At 37.7% G+C, this 25,260-nt stretch overlaps 1 protein-coding gene across 2 annotated transcripts in view; it reads left to right on the top strand.

The window, feature by feature from the left end:
- Window positions 1–24,442, top strand: part of RASGRF2 (Ras protein specific guanine nucleotide releasing factor 2) — a 123,504-nt gene extending 99,062 nt beyond the window's left edge. Inside the window, exons 19-27 of one of the 2 annotated variants that reach the window (XM_058169265.1) lie at window positions 2,785–2,897; window positions 8,189–8,249; window positions 13,820–13,923; window positions 14,959–15,043; window positions 15,624–15,821; window positions 16,330–16,409; window positions 17,722–17,839; window positions 19,442–19,510; window positions 21,191–24,442. In XM_058169265.1, coding sequence (XP_058025248.1) covers window positions 2,785–2,897; window positions 8,189–8,249; window positions 13,820–13,923; window positions 14,959–15,043; window positions 15,624–15,821; window positions 16,330–16,409; window positions 17,722–17,839; window positions 19,442–19,510; window positions 21,191–21,283 — 921 coding nt within the window. In that variant the 3' untranslated portion in view covers window positions 21,284–24,442. The remainder of the gene's footprint in view (window positions 1–2,784; window positions 2,898–8,188; window positions 8,250–13,819; window positions 13,924–14,958; window positions 15,044–15,623; window positions 15,822–16,329; window positions 16,410–17,721; window positions 17,840–19,441; window positions 19,511–21,190) is intronic. The other variant, XM_058169264.1, reaches the window with a different exon arrangement.
- The last annotated feature ends 818 nt before the right edge of the window (window positions 24,443–25,260 follow it).

Below are 25,260 nucleotides of genomic sequence, written 5' to 3'. Positions count from 1 at the left end.
GGCAGCTTCTTTAGCTTCCATCTTCCAGCCATAGAACATTGTCTGGATAATGAACTGCATTTATTCTGAAATTTCTTCTTACAAAGCTGTAAGTATCAAACAATTTTTTTTAAAAAAATAAGGTTATAATTTTATACTTGAACTTTGCAGAAGTAACTATTTCTTATTGAACTAAGAATGAACTAAAAAAACTCCTGACTTAATTAGTATACTCTAGAACTGCTAAGGGGTGGGTGGATAGGTTCATGAGTGTCTACGGGAGGATTTGTCAAAATGTGCAAGAAGACAAGTGTAGTAGTGTCATGAATGAAGCCTGAGGCTGTTGTCTGTGCATGTGAATAAACTTGGAAAATCCATGGGCTCTGGTTATAAAAGATCCTGATTTTTGATTGCCACTCATTCTGCAGATTTTAATCCTTTGTGGACAACACTGACTCAAATTCTTCACAAACATACATTATGAGGATCAGTTCGTTTTCGAATTAAAACATAGATTTAAAAAAAAATCCGACAAAAATCCGACAAATGCTGTATGTTTCAGTGTATTCAAGAGCCCCAGTAAATACTTTTATTTATTGTTTGTCAAAATCTTTATTTCAAAAGCCTCTCAAGCATATATTTCATTTTCTTTTTATTCTTCCATACTATTTCTAAGAAACACGAAGCATGACTTTCCCAATCTAATATAACATTACTGTCATGGCCTTTTAACAGTTTTTCTTGTTAAAAATTATTGAGGATGAGATCTTATTATAAAAGTAATAACAGGCAGACAAAGTGGTATCATGGCAATCTGTTATATAATCCTTCAAACAAAAGTACACCAAAATGCAAAACACGGAACAGACTAAATCAAAAGAGAACTCTAATGTCAGGAAAATATATAGTTGGTTAATTATTTGAAAAGATATGCACAAAATTCAAACACAGATCTCTTTCATTGCTACTGGAAAGTTAAATGTGCAGGAGTTTCAAGAACTTTGCTGGTGATAATTGTTTCTGTTCCTATGGAAACATATTCTGAATTGCTTCTCACGTGATGGTATTCATTATAAAAGAGACTGCTACAAAATACTGGAGACATGAAGCTTTTAGTTCAAATCCTTTATTGAAACATCTGCAGTAACCTGAAATATAAATGACTTGAGTTAGTGCTTTTCAATTAATTCAAGCATAAACATTGACAGAAGGTATTTCAACACTTGAATTCACTGATGGCTATCTTCTACCATATTCTTTTTGAAATAGTCTTAATTTGGATGGAGGAAGGAACATCTATTAAACAGGAGGGAAAGAGTAAATCAGTTCTGTTTTGTAAGATTGAGATAAACAAACACTTTTAAGGATAAATGAGATTCCATAGTCACATAGCAGATCAGCTACCTGCCTATTGATTTGATATGGTATAGGTATTCCTTCCCCATTCTAAAGCAGTAACTCTTTGCATTGAAAATAATTATGTAAAATTGCTATTTTTAATAACCTAAAATTATCTTAGTTCTAATTATCTACCTTGTGCAGATAACGTCTCCTTCCATAAACTCTCCCGTTAATTACCGTAATTACTAGTGTATCCCTGTTTCAGATTCCATATTGAGAGAAGTCTTAATTGGTTTCACAAGAAACAAACTTTTTTCATTACAAACTGAACTTCATGGGATGTCCAGCATTATTTTTATAAATTGCTTTAGTTCCACAATAAGCTTATGAAAGTGCTCACTTTTCTTAGAAATGTTTCTGCTGCTTTTAACTTGTAAATAAAAACTTTCTTTAATATCCATGTGCTCTGGTTATAAAAGATTCTGATTTTCTTACCTAAAGATGTTCATGATTTTACTTGAATATGCTAGTTATAGATTATAACTCTTGTTAATTGGCCCTAAAAGAACATGAAGCTTGGCTCACCATATTAACTTCTCCTAAAAAATGAGCTAATTAAAATGAAAAGGAAAAAAAAATGCTTGGGTGAGTTAAAATTTCAGATGTACATGGAAGTGGGAAAATTTGGTCAGAAATCTGTAAGAGCCCTGAAAAACCTAGAAAGGAAATAGTATAAGAAACATTCTTATGTGCAAAATGTATGTACTGTACATAAAAATAAAAACAAATATGGCAAAGTACTGTAAGACTCTAGTAAAATAGTTAAGGACTGTTAAACCATTTAATTTTTGCTACCCATTAGGGTGAAAAAATGTTTGGATACTAATTTACATATTGAAGATAAATTTGAAGGAAGTCAGGTTGTAGCGCTTCTAGTGAAAAAACCATGTTTCAGAAGGATGCAGTTTTTAAAACTAAAACTTTGGTTCACTTTTAAATGGTGACAAATTTTAAGCTTCCATTTGCATGCATTTCCCCCCACAATATTCTACTGCCTTAAAGAGTAGATCACATAAAAATAATATATGATACCACTATTTTTCATAGGAGTGTCAGTTTATTACCAATTTCTCTTAAGTAATGCAATTTTTCTGGATTTAATGAAGTAACATGCGATTAAGTTATAGGATAATGGTAAAACAATATCACTATCATATAAGAATTAATTGTAAAAGCTGCTAAAAAATGGCTTGCATGGAACTTGATATGCATCAGATAATTACAGTTCCCAGAAGGGTGATATTCATGGGCTAGGTTGTGGCGTGCAAACAACTGTAAACAAATAAGCCAGAAAATTATAACATGCAAAAGCAAATGTATGTATTTATTTAAAAATATTTATTATGCTCACAAAGTATAAATCTGTACTATGATTCTTACATGCAAAAGTACTTTGTTTTACAGGATTTTGAATTAAATAATGAATTGAAGATGAGTGTTCTTAATCTACTAGAAGAAGTTTTGAGAGACCCTGACCTTTTGCCACAAGAAAGGAAAGCTACAGCAAATATCCTAAGGTAAAGAGGATCTATGAGTTTCATAACAGAAGTATTATAAAAGAAACAGAAGTGTGATCAATTCAGATGTTTAGTTTCGGTGTATCACTTAAAAAAGGGGGAAATATAATTTTGTTACAGAAATGTGGTGTTGATCCATAGTTTCATAGAGTTAAAACCATTTTAAGCTTTCTCTAAGGAACATATACTGCAGAATTATACCTATGAAGAATTAGGGTCCTTTTGTTCTTTTCACCAAAAGTCTGATTGCAAATTAAAAATATATGAGCATTCTAAATATATTACATACAAGCAATTTGAGAAGTTAAGCCCCTCCAATAAGTCATCTAAATGACTTGTTTACATGATAAAAACAATGATTTCCAGTTCCAAATAGTTTTAGTGTTACAATTGAAAAGCCAAAAAATACTTCAAGCATTTCAAAAGAAGTAGCACCAAAATTTTCTTCTGCAAGAAAAGCTACAGAAAACTTGTATAGTATCTTATACTGTGGTGGTGGCGCAGTGGTTCAAATGCAGTATTGCAGACTAATTCTGCTGACTGCCAGCTGCCGGCAGGTGGGCAATTCGATTCTCACTGGCTCAAGGTTGATTAAGTCTTCGATCTTCTGAGGTCAGTAAAATGAGGACCCAGATTGTTGGGGGCAAAATGCTGACTCTGTAAACCACTTAGAAAGGGTTGTAAAGCACTGTGAAACCGTATATAAGTCTTAGTGCTTCTGCTGTTAAACAACATAATAAATGTTAGTCTGGACAGCATCATAAAACTCTTGTTTCTGGTATTATTTGCCCTAAGCACTTTCAGGTAGGCTTATATTGATGCCTATATAATTGACTATTATATTACACAGTTGACTCAGATAATTTGATACCCTTACTGACAGGTTGGTAGATGGTGGATCTGAGAATCAGTATCAGTGGATCTGCAAGGGATTGAACATTGAGATTCGATGCATGAATTTTCATAATTCCATGTCATCTTGAAGACAGGTTTTACATTAAGTGCTTCAGGTGTCTCTCTCAGTGTTGTGGCCCGCCAGACTCAGACAATGAGGAAATTGGGGAGGAACTTGGGCCAGTTCTGGAGTCTGGGGAAGGCTCTGATGGATGCTCTGTGTTGCACACAGAGATAGAGCTAGGGCTGTCTGACATTTCCCAGCCACTAGAGAGGTAGCTGCCTTTGGAGGGTGAGATGACTGAGGAGGAAGAACAGCTGGGGCCTGTTCCAGATGCACATATGCACAGAACATTTAGGAGAGGTGAACAACAGAGGACAAGGAGTCGACTCAGGAAGCAAAGCAAACATGGATGCTGAATGGCCCCTCCCTGGCTGGGGAATAAATAGAAGGAAAGGGGTGGTTGTCGTAGGAGACAACAGTTCATATTTCTGGAGATTTTGCTCATTGTGTTTCGTGCAACAAAGACTGCTTGCCAGAACTTAATTTGCAGCCTTTCAGCTGGGAACTCATGGCCTTGGAATTATCGCAAGGAACTGATAAGGTCTGTTGCTGCAGTTAACTCCTTGCAGGACTCTTGCTTGGACTTTTCCTTGGGGGAATGACATTAATTCACAAGAGGTAAATGAAGGGTTTTTCGTGACAAGGGAGTCTTTTTCTTGTTTCTGCTAAGACTGGATCAGAACCAGTGGTGGGTTTCAATTTTTTTTACTGCTGGTTCTGTGGACTGGCTTATTTGGTGGGCATGGCTTGGCGGTCATGTGAATGGATGGGCGTGGCTAGGTGGTCATGATCCTCGTTCCGCCTATGAGAATTCCCCCATCTGGATCTTTTGCAATCCCCCAAAGGGTCAAAGGAAACCAGATTCCACACAGCTCTGAACCCTTAAGGCAAACCAAATACAAGTGGTCCTCACTTAATGGCCGGTTGCTTAGCAAGTGTTCTAATTTATGACTGACCTCCCCAGAGCTACTTGACCAGTTTTTGGAGTTTTGACAGCCATGCACTCACAGACACACATAACCAGTTAAAACATCCCACACAGTCATGTGACTGAGGTTTTCCATGTTTTTTGCCAGTTTCCAACAATTTCTTCTGGTTTCTGGTTAAAAATGCCCATGGGGAAAATGGACTTGTTTAACAACCACAATGTTCGCTTAATGTCCACAAGGTTCACTTAATGACCATGATGTTTGCCTAACCCAGGAGTCTGCAACTTTAAACACACAAAGAGCCATTTTTCTATTTTCTTTTAAATAGACAGGTATATCTCTCTCTGTCTCTCTCTTTCTCCCTCCACCCCTCTCTCATATCCTCTCTCTTTTTCTCATTTCTCTCTCATCTCTTACTCCCTATCTTTCTTTCTCATCTCTCTTTCTTTCTCTCATCTCTTTCTTTCTCCCTGTCTCTCTCTCTCTCATCTCTTCCTCTTTGTTTATCCCTCTCTGTTTCTCATCTCCCCCTCTTTCTCTGTCTTATCTCCTCTCTCTCTCTCTCTCTTGTCTCTTTCTTTCCACCCCTCTCTCTCTGTGTCTTCTCTCTCTCGCTCTCGCTCTCTCTCTTTCCCTCCCTCCCTCTTTTTCTCTCTCTGTCCCCAGGGGGGAAGGAACCTCTGAACTGGTGCTGGGTGATGGGAATCTGATGTCCAGAGGCTGACGAGCCACGTGCTGAAGACCAGATGGGGGCAATCCCACAAAAATAACATATGTCTCTTGTTGCTTGCGAGCGCTTCTGATTAGGACAGGGGTGTCCAAACTTGGCCCTTTGGAGAGTGGTGGACTTCAACTCCCAGAATTCTCCAACTAGTAACTTGCTTAAATTTATAGCTCATGCTGGCTGGGGAATTCTGGGAGTTGAAGTCCACCACTCTCCAAAGGGCCAAGTTTGGACACCCCTGGATTAGGAGGAAGAGAAGCACAGTGGGAGGAGGCTTGGTTGGTGTCGGGGGCAGCAAGTGCTTTGTGGCTCCCTAAGTGGGATTGAGCCTCCCCGCTCACATCTTTGCCTGAGGGCGCTGGCAGTCACTTCCTGCGTTTCAGGAGGTCCGTACTCTTCCTGCTGGTGCTCGGCCTCCTTAATACACGCAGGCAGGAGGTGGCAGTTGCGACATGGGTTTCATTCACTGCCTGCAAGCTCTAGGTGGCAAGCAGCCAAGCAAGCAAGCCAGAGATCTGCCAGCAGCCTCTAATCTGCAGTTTACACGTGAGCACCATTGGCCTTTCTCCCTGCCTTTCCAGGCCAATGGTGCTCATGAGTAAACGGCAGTTAGGAATCTCAAATACGGCCATGAATGAACATTTGTGTGGTAGCCGCTGGCTGGAGCTACTAAATAGGCGGGCAAACTAAGTGCCTGAAGGACCCCATCCCGTCACTGGGAGTCCAGGCGACTTAAGTGATTGGTGAGCGGCTGAGCTCCTTGAGAGACAGAGTTTGCAGGGGGCTACCCTGGCTACAACACAATGTTTGTTCTCATCTGTATTTGAGATTCCTAGCTAGGGCTGACTTCGGCAGCTTCTCTCTGCCGGAGTGCTTCCTGGACTTACAGCTTACAGCTCTGAGCCCAAAGCAGCAGGAGGCATGGGCTGTCTTGGTGCCACAAGCTTTGGGTTCTTAGTGGTCTGCAAAGGACACACTCGAATTGGCGCCGAGACCAGGGCCCCAGGATGGCGCGACTGAAGACTTTTATGGCTTGCTTTCTGCCTTACAGAAGAAGAGATGGGCAGGAGGCCCGAAAGCACACAGACCCTAACACAGTGCTCTCCCAAGGGCTGCCTGCCCATCCCCCTCCACCTCACTAGTCCGGCTGGTGATCTCCCACGCGCTTCCCTCGCAGGCAGGCTGGCTTCAGGAAATATGGGAAGGGCTCTGGTGCTGCAATCTCCCACGCGCTTCCCTTGCAGGCAGGCCATCTTTGGGAAACAGGGGAAGAGCTCCAGTGCTGCAATCTCCTGCATGCTTTCCTTGCAGGCCAGGCTGGCTTCGGGAAACATGGGAAGGGCTCTGGCTGATTTGGGATGGAAACACAGAGAAACACCTACCAAAGCAACTGCCTTTTCTCTCCGAGTTCTGTTCGCAGAGAGAAGGAAGAGGCAGAGGTGGCGGCAGCAGCAGTGGCAGTGGAAGGGGCTGACCACTTCACTGCCGGTATGGTTACCTGGCCTCTCTTCGCCTGGCTCTCCTTTAGCGGCCCCGGCCCTAGCGCCTCTTCCTACCCCCACCACCTGCTTACCTTCCACGGTGCCTGGTCCAGAGTCTGGAAGGTAAGATGACTGGAGTTTTTGGTGGCCTCCAGCAAGCTGCTGCTGCTGGAAAGTGGCTGGCAAAGAAGCCTCCAAAAAGGCTTCTCCCCAGGCCGCCGAAAAGTACCAGCGGAAAAAGCTGCTGTTGTCGCCATGTTCTTCATGCACATGTATCCCATTGGATTTGGAAGGTAAGAACATGGCGGTGACAAACATGGCAGCCAGGGCAAGTGAGCGGCGATTGGGGGACCAGTTTGGGGGCATGGCCATCCATCATTGTTACCGGTTCGGCGGCCTTGGCCAAATTTTCACCAATGGTTCATGCGAACTGGTGCGAACCGGTAGCAACCCACCACTGGTCAGAACACTCGGTCCCTGTGTTGTTTTATAAATGTATGGAAATAGCATGGGATATACCGTATCTGGCATGTATTTATAGAGTACTAGAAACATTGCAATTGAAAATCATTCTGAAAATTCAACACTTACATGGCATCAGTGGAACTTATTTCTGAAGAGACATTAAAAATTATGGCTATCATTTATTAGGTATTATTTCAAAATAGCAGTTATGAAGATGCATCCTGTAAGTTCTTCTTAGTTATATCCCGCTTTCTTGAAATAAGAAAAAGAAACTCAAAAACTTAATTGGTGCTCCTGCTTTGCAGAATACCTCCCCTTACAATTGCAGAATACCTCCCCTTACAATTAAGACTTCTTCCATCTTTTATAATGTTCCAGAAGCAGCTACTAATTTTTCTGTGAAGCATTTGGTTAGTTTGTTTTCGCGGTCTTCAATTTATTTCAGTTTGAATGACTTATTCATTTATTTGTATTGTTTTTAATTAATTTTCCTCTCAGTATAATTTATAATTTATTCTTGATTGCTGTAACTTTGATTACATATTGTTTTAAAGTATTTATATTTATTGATTGTTTTGTAAACCATCATGAGTCTGAATTGATTTGACAGCATACTAGCAGAATAAATAAGCATATATAAACACTTGGAATACCTACAAGGTAAACATTAAAAATAGCGCAAAAGACCGCAGAAATTTCGTTGTGATATAAAATATATCGCTAATTATTTTTAGGACACTTTCTCAGGAGGATCAAGATGACACACACCTAAAAATAGAAGATATAATGCAGATGGTGAGTTTATTTAACTAAATACATGTTTGGTTTATTTTTTATTTATGTAAATTGAGCTTACTCTCTGGAAATTATGCTTGACTATTCCATTATTACTGCCTTTCCCCCCCCCCTCTCTCTGTTATATTTTACTTTGATCATTAGGTGTTTCAACTGTTCAGTAGTTACAATGAAACAAAATAGCTATGAATATGAACTTTGGTTTGCTGAGATATTTTATTTATTATTTATTTATTTATTTTGTCAATCACATATAAGAAAGTATAAACATAATTTGGATACATGAAAAGAGTAAGTAAAAAAAAAGGAGTGTTAGGACTGGGACGGTAGACATGCGAGTGCACTTATGCACACCCCTTACAGACCTCTTAGGAATGGAGTGGGTCAACAGTAGACAGTTTAAGCTTAAAGTTTTGGGGGTTTGGGGAAGAAACTACAGAGTCAGATAGTGCATTCCAGGCATTGACCACTCTGCTACTGAAGTCATATTTTCTGCAATCAAGTTTGGAGCGGTTTACCTTGAGTTTGTATCTATTATTTGCTCGTGTATTGTTGTGGTTGAAGCTGAAGTAGTTATGACAGGTAGGACATTGTGGTAGATAATTTTATGTACTATGCTTAGGTCAGACTGAAGTCTGCATAGTTCTAAGTTGTCTAAGCCCAAAATTTGGAATCTAGTGGCATAAGGTATTTTATTGCGAGCAGAGGAGTGGGGGACTCTTCTTGTGAAATATCTCTGGACTCTCGATTGTATTTATGTCCGATATGCAGTGCAGGTTCCAGACAGATGAGCTGTATTCAAGGATTGGTCTGGCAAATGTTTTGTATGCTCTAGTTAGTAGTACAGTATTACCAGAGAAGAAGTTAAGCAAGATTAGGTTAACAACTCTTAGTGCCTTTTTGGCAATGTTGTTATGCAAATATACTGAGGAAGTTGATTAAAATGAGTCAGAAACTATTTATATATTATCACTTTATATATTTTATTACACAAATTGTTTATTTATATAGTCATCCATCTCACAGAAAAGTGATTCTAAGTATTGCTCAATAAAAAAACAACCGTTAAATCAAAATAATAAAACAAGTACAATTAAAAAGACATCAAGCAGTAGTATTAATAACAATATGGTACAAAAGAAAAATTGATGTTAAAAACAATGCTGCCATCTCATTAAATCACCATTTGTTTGAGATTCCTAAGCCTGTGACACAGCCTTGTTATGGATTTTTAGAAGAATATCAAGCATAGGACTAATCTCACCTTGGTGGGAGAAGATTGATGTTCCACAGGTGGGCACCATGGCAGAAAAAGCCCATCTCCTGGGCCCCACCAAGGGAAATTCTTTCACCAGAAAGAACAACAATATATCTCTTCTTCCAGACCTGATGGACAGGTACATGTAAATCAGGTGGAGGCAGTTCCTCAAATAAACATTCAAATGGCTATTTAAAATTGCAATGGCAATTTGCAAGTAAAAAATAAACAGGAACTTATTTTTAAAAAGTGAAAATCTGCTAACCATGGAAGAGTTATTTATGTAGAGAAAATATCAAATTGAATTTGAAGCACAGAAGGTTTTAAACAGTGTGGAGCAGCAGTCATCAACTGGTGGTCTGTGGACCACTGGTGGTCCGTGAGAAAATTTTGGTGGTCCGCAGAAAAATTATTTGCATTTTTTATCTTGTACTAAATCAAGGGTCTTCAAACTATGGCACCTGGGCTGGATAAGTGCAATGAACGCTTCTGTTGTTGCAGAGAGTCTCCCCTTTAGGGGTCTTTTTGTGTGGGTCGGAGGGGGCCAGAAATTCCAATTTGGGGTTGCTTCAGCCTCCTGGTGTGGGGCTTTGGGCGAAGGCTGGAGGGAAGTGCCGCTGGTGGCGAAGAGCCAGAGGGCCTTGTTCCAGTGGGAGTGCATCATGGCCTGGAACTGGCTGACCATCTCAGCCCACTGAGCCTTCAGGCTCCTTACCTGGCCTTGCAGGTCTTCCCTCTGCTTGGAAAGCCTATGCTCCTAATCCTCAGTGAGGTGCTTCTGCTGAGTTTTCTCGGTCAGATCCAATTTGAACTGAGCTGTTTTGCCAACTCTTTCTTGAGGTGGCTGCTTAGCTCCAGCAAATGTTTCCTGTTGGGGCCCTAAGGAGCCCGAGGGGGAAGTCGAGGAGTGGCTGGGAGGGGAGGGGCAAGTAGAGGCCGGCAAGGTGCTCCTTGACATGAGTCACACCTTGTTGGCCATGGCCACCAAGTCACATGACCACCAGGCCACGCCCTCCCAGGCAGTCATTAGGCAGATCCTATTAGTGGTCCGCGGGATTTAAAATTATGAATTTAGTGGTCCCTGAGGTCCGAAAGGTTGGTGATCCCTGGTGTGGAGTGCTTGATGTAACTGTGACAGCTTGTTCAAAATCTAGGCCAAGGGTGTCAAACTCAAGGCCCACTGGCCTGTGGGTGCTTAAATCTGGCCCACAGGGCTGCCCTGGAAACAGTGAAGGACCGCCCCACGGTGCCTCTTTCAGCAAAAACGGAGCTCGGTAGGGCTGCACATAGCCCCCCCCCTCTATTTTCACTGGCAGAGGACTGCAGGACATTAAGCTGCCCACACCTACCCTGCCCATGCTCACCCCAGCCATGCCCACTCGGCCCACCTGAGGTCAAACATAACCCTGCTGCGGCCCTCAATGAAATCAAGTTTTACATCCCTGATCTAGGCATATTATTTATTGTGTTAAGCTTCTTTTTCCTATTTTGTTCTAGGAACACAAATACTCTAGGATTCTGTACCTACTATGCATTTTTATTTTAAAAATTGTGTATTAGCAAGTCTTTACAACTCCCCATTATTTATAGTATTTTATTCCTGTAAGTCTATCTGAGTCCATGAGGAGGCATATACAGAATCTGAAGATTTATACAAGTAACAAGAAATATTTAAAAGAAAAAAAAAAGAAAGAAGCCCAAATATAGCTGCCCATTTCAAGAATATCCAGATTCTGATTAAGTAGCCATAATGCTATTAATTGAAATGGGGTGAAAAAGAATAACATGGTTTACTAGAAGAGGACATGTCTGGTTGGCTAGAATGCAGTCTTGATTGCTGCTTAACCCCAGACTCGTGGATTAAGCAAGAAGTGAAAAGGTAATGAGTGCAGGGATGCCTCAGGAGGGAGATGGAGGCCCCGGGGGCTCACATGAGTTAGCAAGCTACACATGAGTTGGGGGAGGTGGGTTGAGGAAGGTTGGAAAATGAGGACAAGGGGTACATGCATGGGAGCACAGGGAGGCTAGGGAAAGGGCATGTGTACAAGCACAGGGTGATCTGGGAAAGAGGAAATGTGGGCAGGGTGCATGGAGGCAGGAGTAAAATGCTGGGTACATGTGAGTGCAGGGAGGCTGGAGAAAGAGAACAGCGATATAGGTATGTATATGACTGCAGGGAGGCCTTAGAAAAGGGTTGAATGATATGTGTCCATATGTACAAGCACACGGAAGCTGAAGCAAGAGGACATGGGGTGCTTGCAAATGAAGGAAGAAAGGAGGGAGTAATGCATGCAAGTGAGGAGACTTACCTAAGTGACTTGCAGCCTTCCCTACCCGTTTCCCCATTGACTTTGCTTGTGAGAAGGCTCGGAGAAGATCGCAAATGACGGTCACATGACTCTGGAATGCTGCAGCCGGTTGCAAGTGCAAGCAGGTTGCCAAGTGTTTGTATTTTGTTCATGTTCCCATGAGATGATGCAATCATTGTAAGTGTGAGCTGGTTGCCAGTCACCCGGATTTTGTTCATATGACCATGGGGAGCATTGGAACAGATGGACTTTCAAAGACTGGTTATAAATACCTTTGTTCAGTGCTGTCATAACTTCAAGCAATTTCTGAACTAATGGTCATAATCTGAGGACTACCTGTACTTTGATAAGAAAGTACAGATATACTGTAATAGTTTGTTACTGGTTGTATTACATTTAAGTCAATTTTAAACAATAGCAATATAACAGTCTTTGTGAGAAGTGACCTACTTCCAGCACAATATGTGTTCATGTTCTGTATCTATGAATGTAAGTCGAAAGGGGGAAAATGTCCCAGAATTTTGCAGAAAGATTTTCATTGGTAAAAGCCACAAGGCACATTTCATATCTTGCAACTATAGGTAGTCCTCAGGTTATGACCACTCATTCAGTGACTGTTCAAAGTTACACTAAATGACAGGGATTTAAACCCAGTCATAGTGAGCCATGGCCATATAATTACCATTTGCAACTTTCCCTACTTAATTCCCACAAGCAAAGTCAATGGGGAAAGTCTTCTGTAGCCCTCCCCCTCTCCATTTCTGTTTCAAAGCAGTTCCTGCCAACCTGCCCATGTTCCATAGTGCCTACCAGTGACCCACACTGATCTATCTGCAGCCTTCACCGGCTTATCCTTGCTCCATAGTGCCTACCTGTGGACCTGTCCTCCCTGAGTAGCACCTGCTCACAGCTTATGATCCACCTGTTCTCAGTAGCACCCACCTGTGGCACTCACTCTCCCCCCCAGCAGTTCTTGCCCACTGGCTTGCTTGCCTGGCGCTACAGTCATTTGAGGTCCTTTCTTAATGGAACATAATGGGGTGAGCTCCCGTTACTTGTCCCAGCTTCTGCCAACCTAGCAGTTCAAAAGCACATAGAAAATGCAAGTAGAAAAATAGGGACAACCTTTGGTGGAAAGATAACTGCATTCCGTGCGCCTCTGTCATTTAGTCATGCTGGCCACATGACCACGGAGATGTCTTTGGACAGCGCTGGCTCTTCGGCTTTGAAACGGAAATGAGCACCGCCCCCTAGAGTCGGGAGCAACTAGCATATATGTGCGAGGGAAACCTTTACCTTTACCTTAATGGAACTATACAGTTTCTGGCTAATCGTAGCACCTGGAATTACTAGGATTGCTCTTGCTAATGTCGTGTATTATTGCTTCGTGATGGAAAATCTGGATGGAAATTGCTGTCATAACTTGAGGACTCCTATAAGATTGGAAAACTGCAATGAAGTTGTTTCCAACATTTAGAAAACAATTCTCAGTTTCAGAAATAAGAACTCATGAAATGCTGTTTTGAATGATGGAGAAATGAGAATATATGCTCTCAATGCCCTTTTGGAAGCACTCTTAACTTCTAAAATCTTAATTAAATACTTAAAAAGTATTAATTTTAGGAATTATGAAATAAAATACTAAAATTTTGAAAGAAGTTCATTAATATGTGTAAAATGATAAACTTTTAAAAATCTGGATAAATAATCTATCAGCAAAAGGGAAAATTCATTACGGAAGATTTTTCCCCCAGTGTACTGTATTTTAGGTTTTATTTCTATTGAAATAGATGACTTGGCTGATTTTGTTCCAACTCACTCTCTTTTAAACAACAGAAAGCATATTTACATGAGTGCTTTTCCCTTTCAGGATTTTCCTTCAACAAATAATAAAATCTGACCAATAAAATTGATAAAACAGCTATTAACTTAATATTGTAGAAAACAAATAAAAAGGTTAAAATTGCCTTTTAAACAATTTAAAATATATTTTTTCCTTATAGCTAGAGTGTCCAAAACCAGAATGCTTTGAAACATTATCAGCGATGGAACTTGCTGAACAAATAACTCTCTTAGATCACATTGTCTTCAGAGGCATACCTTATGAGTAAGTGGTGTTCCAGTCATTATTATGGGAATGAAAATATTTCTAAGCAAAAGTTTGGATAATACAAGAATTTGCACAAAATTGGAATGGATCATATATACAGTGGAAATGGGATCAGTGCATATCTCTTAGCATAAATGGATCATGAAAATCTAATATCAAAGCACAGTGCAGTAATAGCACAGTATTTCTAAGTTGTTCTTTGTGAGCACGATGCAGTTTATTTCCTGAAAAGGCTAACGTATCTTCTGAACATAATAAAGCTCCAAAGCAGGGGTCTCCAACCTTGGTCCCTTTAAGACTTGAACCAACAATAATTTTTGTATGTGCTGCCAATTCAGAAAATCTGTAGGACAGATAGCAAGCCCATTAAAGGCCTTAATATGTAGCATTCAGGGAAGGAACACTCAAAAGTAGAGAATTGAATTCTGAATACAAAGGAGCCAGGTTCAGTTTGTTATATCCACTAAGTAAAATTCGGAATAATCATTTGTGAAATTTTGATTCAAAAGCCTCAATACTACTTCTAAACAGTATTGATGTATATGGGCCCGATGGATGAGCACCCTGATTCTGTAGAAGGTGGCTTTATGTTTCCTAATGTCTGTACTTTGTTTACTTTTTTAATCAGCAAAAGAGAAGGAGGTACCATTTTCCATGAATATCTTGTTCGGAGGGGGAAAGGAATAATGAGTGTAAAGAAGTTATATGAAGCAACATACATGATTCACACTGTATGATCATGTCAAATAGGAAAATAAGTTGATTTTAGTGGGACTCTACTGTAGTACAAAAGGTTTAGAACTTTTCTCCTACTTTTTCTTACTTTAAAGATCTGGCTAGAGAAAGTTTTTTTTAAACAAACATTGTTTGCTGATTTAATAAGGCTTTAAGTAAAGGCTTTTGCATTTATAGCCAATTCATTTTTAGTATTTGAGAAGAATTCATTGCAGAATTGTGAAGTTGTGGCCAAAGTAAATGGAGCGAACAGAAATAAATATTCACTGTTTTTTGGTGTTTCTTTTTTCCCCCCAGAGAATTTCTTGGGCAGGGTTGGATGAAATTGGATAAAAATGAAAGAACACCTTACATTATGAAAACCAGCCAACATTTTAATGATGTGAGTTGTAATAGAAATAGAGAATACTTTCTAAGAATACAAGAATGCTAGATTAAAAATATTTCTGAGCATAAAAGTTACCAAAGGATTCCAGTTTTCCTGAAGAGTAGCCAAGCAGTTTGCTAGTAAACATTTTAAATGTAGAATCTTTAAAAAATCTGCTGAGATTGCCAAGCAATGGCAAAAGAAATTAAATTATATTTTATTAAGACAGTGTAAAACAAATTGTTCCTTATTACTTTGATTATTTCTGCTTATATGTCATATTGCTTTTTTGCTCTTCGTATGCTATTGGAATCTATTGTACAGTGTTTCCTTTGCTATCTGTTCAATTATTTCCTTGTTTTTGTTTTGTTTTGTTTTATTAGAGGCGTTTGCAACCTAGCACCTCTCAAATATGATATCAGAATTTCCAATATTCTTGAAGGGTAGCAGGTTGGGAAAAGCTGTCTATTTTCATCATTTTTGTAATATATGTTTTGTTTGCTAAAAGCCAGACATATTTAAATCAGTAATTTAAATATGTGTTTAATTCAGTCTTGTAAATGCAAATATTTATGGTGCTAGTTCTTTCATTTAGATGAGCAACCTTGTAGCATCCCAAATTATGAATTACACTGATATCAGTTCCCGTGCTAATGCCATTGAGAAATGGGTTGCAGTGGCAGATATTTGCAGATGTCTGCACAACTACAATGGTGTCCTTGAAATCACATCAGCCTTGAACAGAAGTGCAATCTACAGACTAAAGAAAACCTGGGCAAAGGTTTCTAAACAAGTAAGTAATTAATACTGACTGAGACACTTCACAAAAAGTCTTACCCTTGGGTGAAAGAAAGATTGGCCAATTCTGTGAGATAACTGTTGAGCACCAAATTACTTTCATGATGAGAAAATTGTGCAGTTTATTTAACCTAATATTTTTGGTATCCTTTTTATAAGGGTGCATTTCTGGATATATTACTGTAACGGTTTAAATATTATTCTTGCAAAAATGACATGTTTTTCATGTAAATGTCTGGTACAGCCATGAATTCATTTAAATAATTTTATGATGAGCCTGTTTCAGGACTGTTACGTTTAGTATGTGGTAGGACAGACTTTGATATGTGCATTTAAAGAAGTTGAACAAAGCAATGAATACCCACATAAAGGTTTTTCTGTGCCAACCTCTTATTTCAGTTGGGCTAAATTTAATGAAGAACTACACATTTCTCTGAAGCTAAATTCTTCTTTAGGAAGCACTTTCTGTGTTCTATTACATTTTTGTCATTTTTTGTTTGTAGACTAAAGCTCTTATGGATAAACTTCAAAAAATTGTGTCATCTGAAGGAAGATTTAAAAATTTGAGAGAAACACTCAAGAAGTATGTCTCTTATTTTGTTCTAATGATTGTATTATTTAAAATTTGCATCTGTAGTGGATGACAGACTTTTTTTAAAAAAAAAAACATTTGTCCTTTGTTTCTGCAACCTAGCAATCATTGAGACAATTTTGATTTAAACCTGAAATCAAAAGTATGTCAGTGATAGCTAATTTGGCTTCACTTCCATATTCTTTAATAGGTTTCTTTGTTCCCCTTGCATCCAAAAACCTCTTCTTGCAGTTCTTCCATGAAGGAGGAATCGAAGAATGCCTGTTCTATACATGATAGGTTAGAGAAAAATAACCCCAGCTTCATTGAGCATAAAATGTGTGCAAGAGGCGATAAAGAAGAACCTTAACACTTTGAGGGAAAGGACTCTAAAGTAATGTCATTTCTTGGCACAAAAATATGTTATAGGAAAAAGGTTATGTTTGGATATGATGCATGTACTACCTGTAGTCCAGTGGTAGGTTGCTACTGGTTCACACTGGATCGGGTGAACTGGTAGCAGCGGCGGCAGAAGACTTCACCTACCCGTCCAGACACTTCTGCGCATGCGCACACAAGCGAACCGGTAGTAATGGGATTTGGAACCTGCCCCTGCTGTAGTCCGTAGCTGGAGGTTGCCTTGTTATTCACACACTTAATTCCCTGCAATTAATCAAATTAATTAAAATAGTATAATGACAATCAAATCTGAAAGTTAAATACAGTATGGTTATACCATGAATTCAGCTAATAAATATAGTATTTTCTAAAGCTAAAGTTGTTCTATCTATCTGTATTCAGAATACAGGTAGTCCTCGACTTACTACTACAACTGAGCCCAAAATTTCTGTTCTTAAGTGAGACATTTGTTAGTTTTGCCACATTTTATGACCATTCTTGCCACAGTTGTTAAGTGAATCACTACAGTTGTTAAGTTAGTATCACGGTTATTAAGTGAATCTGGCTTTCCCATTGACTTTGCTTGTCAGAAGATCGCAAAAGGGGATTACATGACCTTGGGACACAGCAACGGTCATAACTATGAGTCAGTTGCCAAGCGTCTGAATTTTGATCACATGATCATGAGGATGCTGCAAAGGTTGTAAGTGTGAAAAATTGTCATAAGTCACTTTTTTCAGTGCTGTTGTAACTTTAAACAGTCACTAAATGAATTGTTGAAGACTACCTGTAATTTCTGCTAGATATTGTGCACCTTTACTTCTAAATAAAGGTATTTATTTGTCATACATTTTGATAGTGGAAAAAGGGAGGAAAGATTGTCTGTAACTTACAATCCTGACAGCTGGTTTTTCTTATTCTGCAGTTGCAATCCTCCTTCGGTGCCATATCTTGGGATGTACCTCACAGATCTGGCATTTATTGAAGAAGGAACACCAAACTTTACTGAAGAAGGCCTTGTCAATTTTTCTAAAATGCGAATGGTAATTTTTTTCTACAGTTTTTTTTTAAAGTTATAAGAATTTTTAGATATCAGTATATAAGATTATATTTCATAGTTAAATGCAGATAGAAATTAAAAAAGCAATTGTTGATACTTGTATTTACAATCAATGTTCTATCACCATCTACTGGCATATTCTGGAGAATCAGTATTGTACTCTTGATTAGCCCAGTACCCATCATATCCATAACATAGACACTATGTTAGTGTCAATTTCTGGGTTCTATCATATCGCAAGATCTCAAATGGACAGCTAACATCAAAAACATCATTAAAAAAGGACAACAAAGAATGTTCTTTCTGCGCCAACTCAGTAAGCTCAAACTGCCCAAGGAGCTGCTGATCCAATTCTACAGAGGAATTATTGAGTCTGTCATTTGCACCTCTATAACTGTCTGGTTCGGTTCTGCAACCCAATAAGAAAAACACAGACTTCAGAGGATAATTAGAACTGCAGAAAAAATAATTGCTACCAACCTGCCTTCCATTGAGGACCTGTATACTGCACGAATCAAGAAGAGGGCCGTGAAAATATTTGCAGATCCCTCGCATCCTGGACATAAACTGTTTCAACTCCTACCCTCAAAACGACGCTATAGAGCACTGCACACCAGAACAACTAGACACAAGAACAGTTTTTTCCCGAAGGCCATCACTCTGCTAAACAAATAATTCCCTCAACACTGTCAGACTATTTACTGAATCTGCACTACTATTAATCGTTTCATAGTTCCCATCGCCAATCTCTTTCCACTTATGACTGTATGACTATAACTTGTTGCTGGCAATCCTTATGATTTATATTGATATATTGATCATCAATTGTGTTGTAAATGTTGTACCTTGATGAACGTATCTTTTCTTTTATGTACACTGAGAGCATATGCACCAAGACAAATTCCTTGTGTGTCCAATCACACTTGGCCAATAAAAAATTCTATTCTATTCTATTCTAACCCAGTCAAATCTCCTTCTCTGTGTTTCTGGCAACAGAGAATCATTCCTAAACTGGATTAAAAAGTACTATTTTGGAAATACGGAATCCATACCCATTTTTTCTATATTTTTTAAACCCAAGGGAGTTAAATGTAATTCACAAGAAAATTAATCTACATAGTTAAGCACAGAACACTCAAACCCACTCAAAAACCCATTTTGCATACCCTTAGCTAAAAAGGAGCTAGAGAGAAAGAACAAAAAACAACAACAAGTTTCTCTATTGTAGAATTTAGGCCAACCTAAATCAAATATACCTCCTCAAATCTCTCCAGTTGATAAGCCACACCCATTGTTGCCTGTTTGGACAATCAGGGAAATGCTACTGGGAAAACAGTTGTTTTAAGTGGAAAGTCCCAAATGACAGTAAAATGATAGTTTTTTCCTTGTTCAATTCTATTGGGTTGGAGCATATTTCCTGCTTTTGGCCTAGGATGAACTGTTCAGAGACTAAAAGAGTTACAGAAAGAAGAGCAAAAAATATAAACCTTGCTATATTTTACAATTTTCTATAGAAAAACTAGAATTCAAACCACTGTTCTAAAATTCAACAAGAAATTATTATTGATACTTGTTTATTTAACAGATATCTCATATTATCAGAGAAATACGTCAATTCCAACAGGCTTCCTATCGAATAGAACATCAACAAAAGGTACAATATTTTCATATCTCTTTTACCACTATATAAATTTTTTACCTTATTCTAATATACTAAATGCTTCCCCATATTTTTTAATCACTAAAGTATGTGAAGAGATTTGTGACTTAAAGTTTCAGCATTATACTGGTGTAGACTTTCATGGCTGGTATCTGTTGGTCAGTGTTTGGTTTCAGAGCTTAGTGATCATGTTGAGACAGCTGAATTCTTGATGTTACATCAGCAACGTAAAACCGGTCGTAAGTTAGCACAGACCCAAAAGTACTTACGACCAGATTCAAAATTCTGCCAGCTTTCAGCCCCCTCCTCCCCATGGACACATGATTGTATTGAGGCTGTTTGCAGCATCCCATGATCACATAACTGATTTATGATTATTATTTTTTGCCGGAAACTGGCATTTACAGCTGGTCCTCAACCTACGACCACAGTTGAGCCTAAAATTGCCATTGCTAAGCAAGACAGCTGTTAAGTGAGTTTTGCCACATTTTATGATCATTCTTCCCACAGTTGTTAAGGGAATCGCTGCAGTTGTTAAGTTAGTATCACGGTTATTAAGTGAACCTGGCTTCCCCATTGACTTTATTTGTCAGAAGGTCACAAAAGTTGATCACATGAGCCTGGAACACTGCAACCATCAAAACATCATACCAGTTGCCAAGCTTCTGAATTTTGATCACATGACCACGTGGATGCTGCAACAGTAGTAACTGTGAAAAATTGTCAAAAATCACTTGTTTCAATGTCGTGATTTTGAATGGTCCTTAAACAAATGGATGTAAGTTGAGGACTACCTGTACTTTTCTGGCAAAAAACACCCATTGCAGGCAGTGGATTTGCTAAATGACCACAACATTCACTTGACAACTGTAGATTCACTTAATGACCATGGTGATTCACTTAATGACCATGGTGATTCACTTAATGACCACCACAAAAATGCTGTAAAAATCAAACCAGTTATGTGATGACCTGTTTACTGACTGGCACAACTGTAATTCTAGGTTAGGATTAGGATTTCTGAGTTCAATTATGGTTGTAGGTTGAGGACTATCTATATTCGGAGGCAAGGGGATCTACAATATAAAAGCTGGTAGTGGGGGGGTCAAGGGGGAAAAAGAGTGGCAGAAGCTGCATCCCAATATTTGCTGGAACGCTACTTCTTTTTGCATGTCTGTAATGTGACCACATAGAAAAAGAAAGAGGTTTGCATCATGAAACTATGACAGCAAATGCCATACTTAAGATCTCTTGCTGCCCTCTGGACATGGCTGGTTCCTATTCCCAATTTCTTTTTGCAATACTATACAAGTCAAAGAGGAAACATGAAAAAAAAAATGGATTCCTGCCTTCTCTGGATTGATCTGTATAAGTAGCCATCACTTTGCATTGAGTGAGATAACAACCTAAAAGTAACCCACAGAAGGTGATTTTTAACCGCATTGCTTTGATGGGAGAGCTGGTGGGGTTATGGCAGATTAAATTGTCTGACTGCCCATCTGCATTAAAAAAAAGTATTTCTGTTCTTTTCTAAATCACATATCTGCTTCCTCTCGTGTTTGTATCAAAGAAGATTGAAATATCTCATTTTGACAAAAACTACAATTCTATTCAAGGAAGTGTATAATGATTCCAACATCACTAAACAATTGTTTCATATTCTTGTTTTCCCAGGTCACTCAGTACTTGTTGGACAAAAGCCTCATCATAGACGAGGACACACTGTATGAGCTATCCCTAAAAATTGAGCCCAGACTGCCAGCCTGAGAAACCAATATTCTTCAGCTACCAAGAACTTAGTTTAATGGAAAAAAATATGCATGGCATGCCTCTACAGAATGCAAGGGGCAAAAGCTGAGAAAAATTGAAATTCCTTTCTCCATTAAAGGGATGCAGAGTCTCACAGAGATACTTTTTCAGAGAAACAACTGTTGGAGGAACGGAGCCACGTAGCAGAAATGTGGGTCAAATGGTTGTTACTTGACAGAAGTAAAGAGATTTCAAAACAGATAAAGGACTAAAGAAAAGATGGGCAATAACGGTAATGAGCAAGTAGACAGCAGAATGAAATATGAATGCAACATTTTGCTAGAGTTGAATAAACGATAGCATGCTACTAGAGGAAGAAATCTTGTCTAATTATATTTGGATGCACTTCAAAAAGCATGCTTTATTTAGGTATTTTGACCAAATTTGAACTTTATCAAGTCTATTGTAAATGAAAGAGTATTTGTAAAAGCAACAATGTAATATGTAACAGCATTATTTCCTGAATAATCTGTCCATATAATCCGTTTGGCACGGTGAGAGATATTAAAACAGGCAAGATGGCATCTGCAGCATCCACCGGCTTGCCTGTTTTGATATCCTAAAGCTGTTCGTTTTAACTGAAGATGTCTGTTCATAAATTAATTTTCCTATATTTACTTTTTTCAAAACTGAAAGAAGACTGAAGAATATCATTGTGCCATTATGAATACTAGCTTAATAGTCTAAATATATTATTCATTCTCTAATAATAGCAATATGTGAGATGATCTGGTATGCAAATAAATGCACTGTCTTGCATGGTTGCTCGATATACAAGCTTAGAAGGGACTGGATTGATATTGCAGTGTTGTGGCAACCCTGTCTCTATAGTAGGTTAGTCTCTTTGGTAGTTTGTACGTTGTTTTCCAATTGCGCATTTCTTATATAACTTTTGTTAAAATATATATGTCTTAATGAGATTGTGATGTCTTTTCCTATGCAGTAGTAGATGAAATGAGTGGGTTTTTTCCTTTCATACTGGAAAATGGTTCCAATCAAATATCCTATTATAAGGATCGACTTCTTGCCTTCTTCCCCCCACTCCATTGAAGACAATAAGTAACCCTCAGTTCTGTCTTGGTGTCAGAGGCTAGTGACTTATAATCAGTAGGTTAACCTGAGAAATAATAGGAATAAATCGTATATAATTTTGATCTTCCATGGATTTTCATGCTCTTTTTAGGTCAAGTTATGAAGGTGTAGAATTTCTGAACTTTTTACTTTTTCATGGATAATGCTACACCCTATGATCACTCTTCTTGGCACTATAATATCATTTAACTACCATTGAATGATATACATTTACATAACTAGGCTAGCAGTAACAAGCATATATGTATGATTATGCATGTGTCTGTATACGATCATGACTCCAGGATAACCTTAATAATGATAAAAGCCAGCTTCTATAAGTGTAGCTTGCATTCAAACAATGTATGTATGCTCTGCCACATACATTAATAAAGAAATTCCATATTTTCTTCTAAAGAAAAGAAAATTTCCAACACGGAACAGTACATAAACTCTACTGTTTATCTAGAGTTTTGTGTAAACATACTTGGATTGCAGCTGTGATCTTATAAGAATTACAAATTATTTTGCATAATCATATTTTTGCTACAAGTCAATCTGTGTATATTAAATTCTCTCACCATGAATTCTAGATTACAAGATTGTTTGAACAGCAGTAATTTGTCAAATCCTTGAAAAGTAAAAATATATTTATCCTATTTTTTTAAACATTGAAAGAGTAAATAATATTTTAATCTCACATTCTCCATATTGACTTTAGAAGGAAGAATATATTTAAATATTTGTTGCAGAAACTACTTAGGAAGAAAAAATATTTTTTCTTTATCTGATTTGAGTAAGTTACTAACAGATTTATTTTTTTAAATCTATATGGAGATTAGATTACTTGTAGATCAATTTACATTTTCAGACATATATACTAGTTCTTTGATTGCCTAAATAAAATTAGTCTCCCTAAATGGAAAGAATACATAAACCAATTGTTTAAAAATGCGTTTAATATTACTTTTGAACAACTAGTATAAAAAAGTGTGCTTTTCCAAGGAGTCTCAGCCAGCAGATGAAAAATCCCCTTAAATCTCTCAGGAGCGCATTACTGTTTTAAAAAGGATGATCATTTGGTCATATCTGAGAATGTATTACTTAGTGCTAAACTCCAACAATGGAAAATTAATCTGTGTGGGGTTTTTTTTCATCTCCATTTCTAGTATATTGCCAGCCCAGAAAATCTAGTTTTGTCTAATTACAGATCCCATCCATTATCTGCTCAGTAGGAAATTTAATCATTCTAAACCCCTATTTTTATATAACTATACGCGTGACTTGCACATTTAAAGGAATTATAAAATACTCTCTTAAGTTTTCAGAAGAACTTAAATAGGAATGCTGTAGGCATGTTTAAGTATTTCTGGTTACTGAATATGGTAAATGTCAATGTGAAGAATGTTATTTATACATATTTGTTTATTATCTTTTGTTGAAAATGATTGTTCTTTTCATAAATGCCTGTCAGAAAAAGATAATAGCAGTTTGAGCATGATAGAAGCATGAATTATATGACCACCAGATAATTTACTGATATTTTCATTGTGTTAATAATTTTTAAAATTTCACGCACCAGTTATTTAACAGAAGTACACTGATTTCCAAGGCAGGACTTTTTAGTTATTTTCTTTCTTCTAGAGTGAATCAGCTTCCGTTCTTCACAAATTCCATTTAGAACCTATACGTTATTTTGTGAGAATTGTTTGTGAATGTAGTGATTTGTAATTTATTTTGATTTCCTTGTATTTCATTTTATAATATTAGCTTTGTCCTTTCAGGGGGCACTTTGTCTATTTTGGATTCTAAGTGCAGCCGAAGGTGCTTATATCTGTTTTTATCCTATTTAATTTACATATTCCATTAAATTATATGATAACTCTTATTCTGTGTGGTCCTTGTTTTCTGACCTTTTTGTTCAATATCTTTAGCAAGCTTAAATTAATTGTTGTTAACAAGAATTCAACATATATTTCTGCTATCATGAGGGGAGTTGTCAATATTCCTATTGAATATTCAATACTGTCTCACGTTATCCTAAAATGTAGTTCCTAGATTTAATTTTTTTTTAAAAAGTTCAAAGTATATTAGAATCATTCATGTATTTACTGCATTTAGAGACAGATTCTGTATTGTGGGCCTTCCATTCCATTTTCAAATAGAAAATCCCAATTTTTCTTTTTGTAACTGTTGTGATATCTTTGACATTCTACTCATTTATTATTTTTATTGCAGTTTCCTGAATAAATGCCAATAGATTTAAATTGTGTTGATGAAATAAAAAAATAGTAATAGTTCTTTTGCAACCTAATCTGTTAAATACATCAGTTATCTCTAGCAGTTGTTTAGCTGTATCTCAGTGACAAAGTTATCTCGTTTGTAAAATAACTATATAGTACATTATGGTATATCATTCAAATAGTCTTTTAAAATAGCAATTTTTAATAAAGAATTAATGGCCCACTAATGCTTCATTATAACTAAAAAAACCTATAAACTTTTTCAGATCAGCAATATTATCAGCCTTTTAAGAAGAAAACCAATTCAAATTAAATGGCTTTTATCACTTCTTTAAAAGCTTGTACTAATGGAGTTTTACGCAAATTTAGATATAATGTCAAGAGCCTATTTCTGCCTGCCTGATTTATCTTATAAACAGGGATATTCCTTGGCTGATGTAATTTATGTCACCATACATAATGATCAGTTGGTGGGGGGAGGGCAGCTGTAATCTTATTTTAAAGTGATTTAAAGTGAAATCATTTTGACTGTTCCAATACTGCATTCATAGTTTTTAAATTTTAGTTTAGGTTGCTTGCTTTTCAGCTCTCTTATTGGGTAGTTTCTCTGAGAAAAGTCTA

Source organism: Ahaetulla prasina, chromosome 2, assembly GCF_028640845.1.
Source record: "Ahaetulla prasina isolate Xishuangbanna chromosome 2, ASM2864084v1, whole genome shotgun sequence".
In the NCBI taxonomy this organism is placed as follows: domain Eukaryota; kingdom Metazoa; phylum Chordata; class Lepidosauria; order Squamata; family Colubridae; genus Ahaetulla; species Ahaetulla prasina.
Note: the sequence above shows the minus strand (reverse complement) of the source record. Positions and strands in the feature narration are given on the sequence as shown.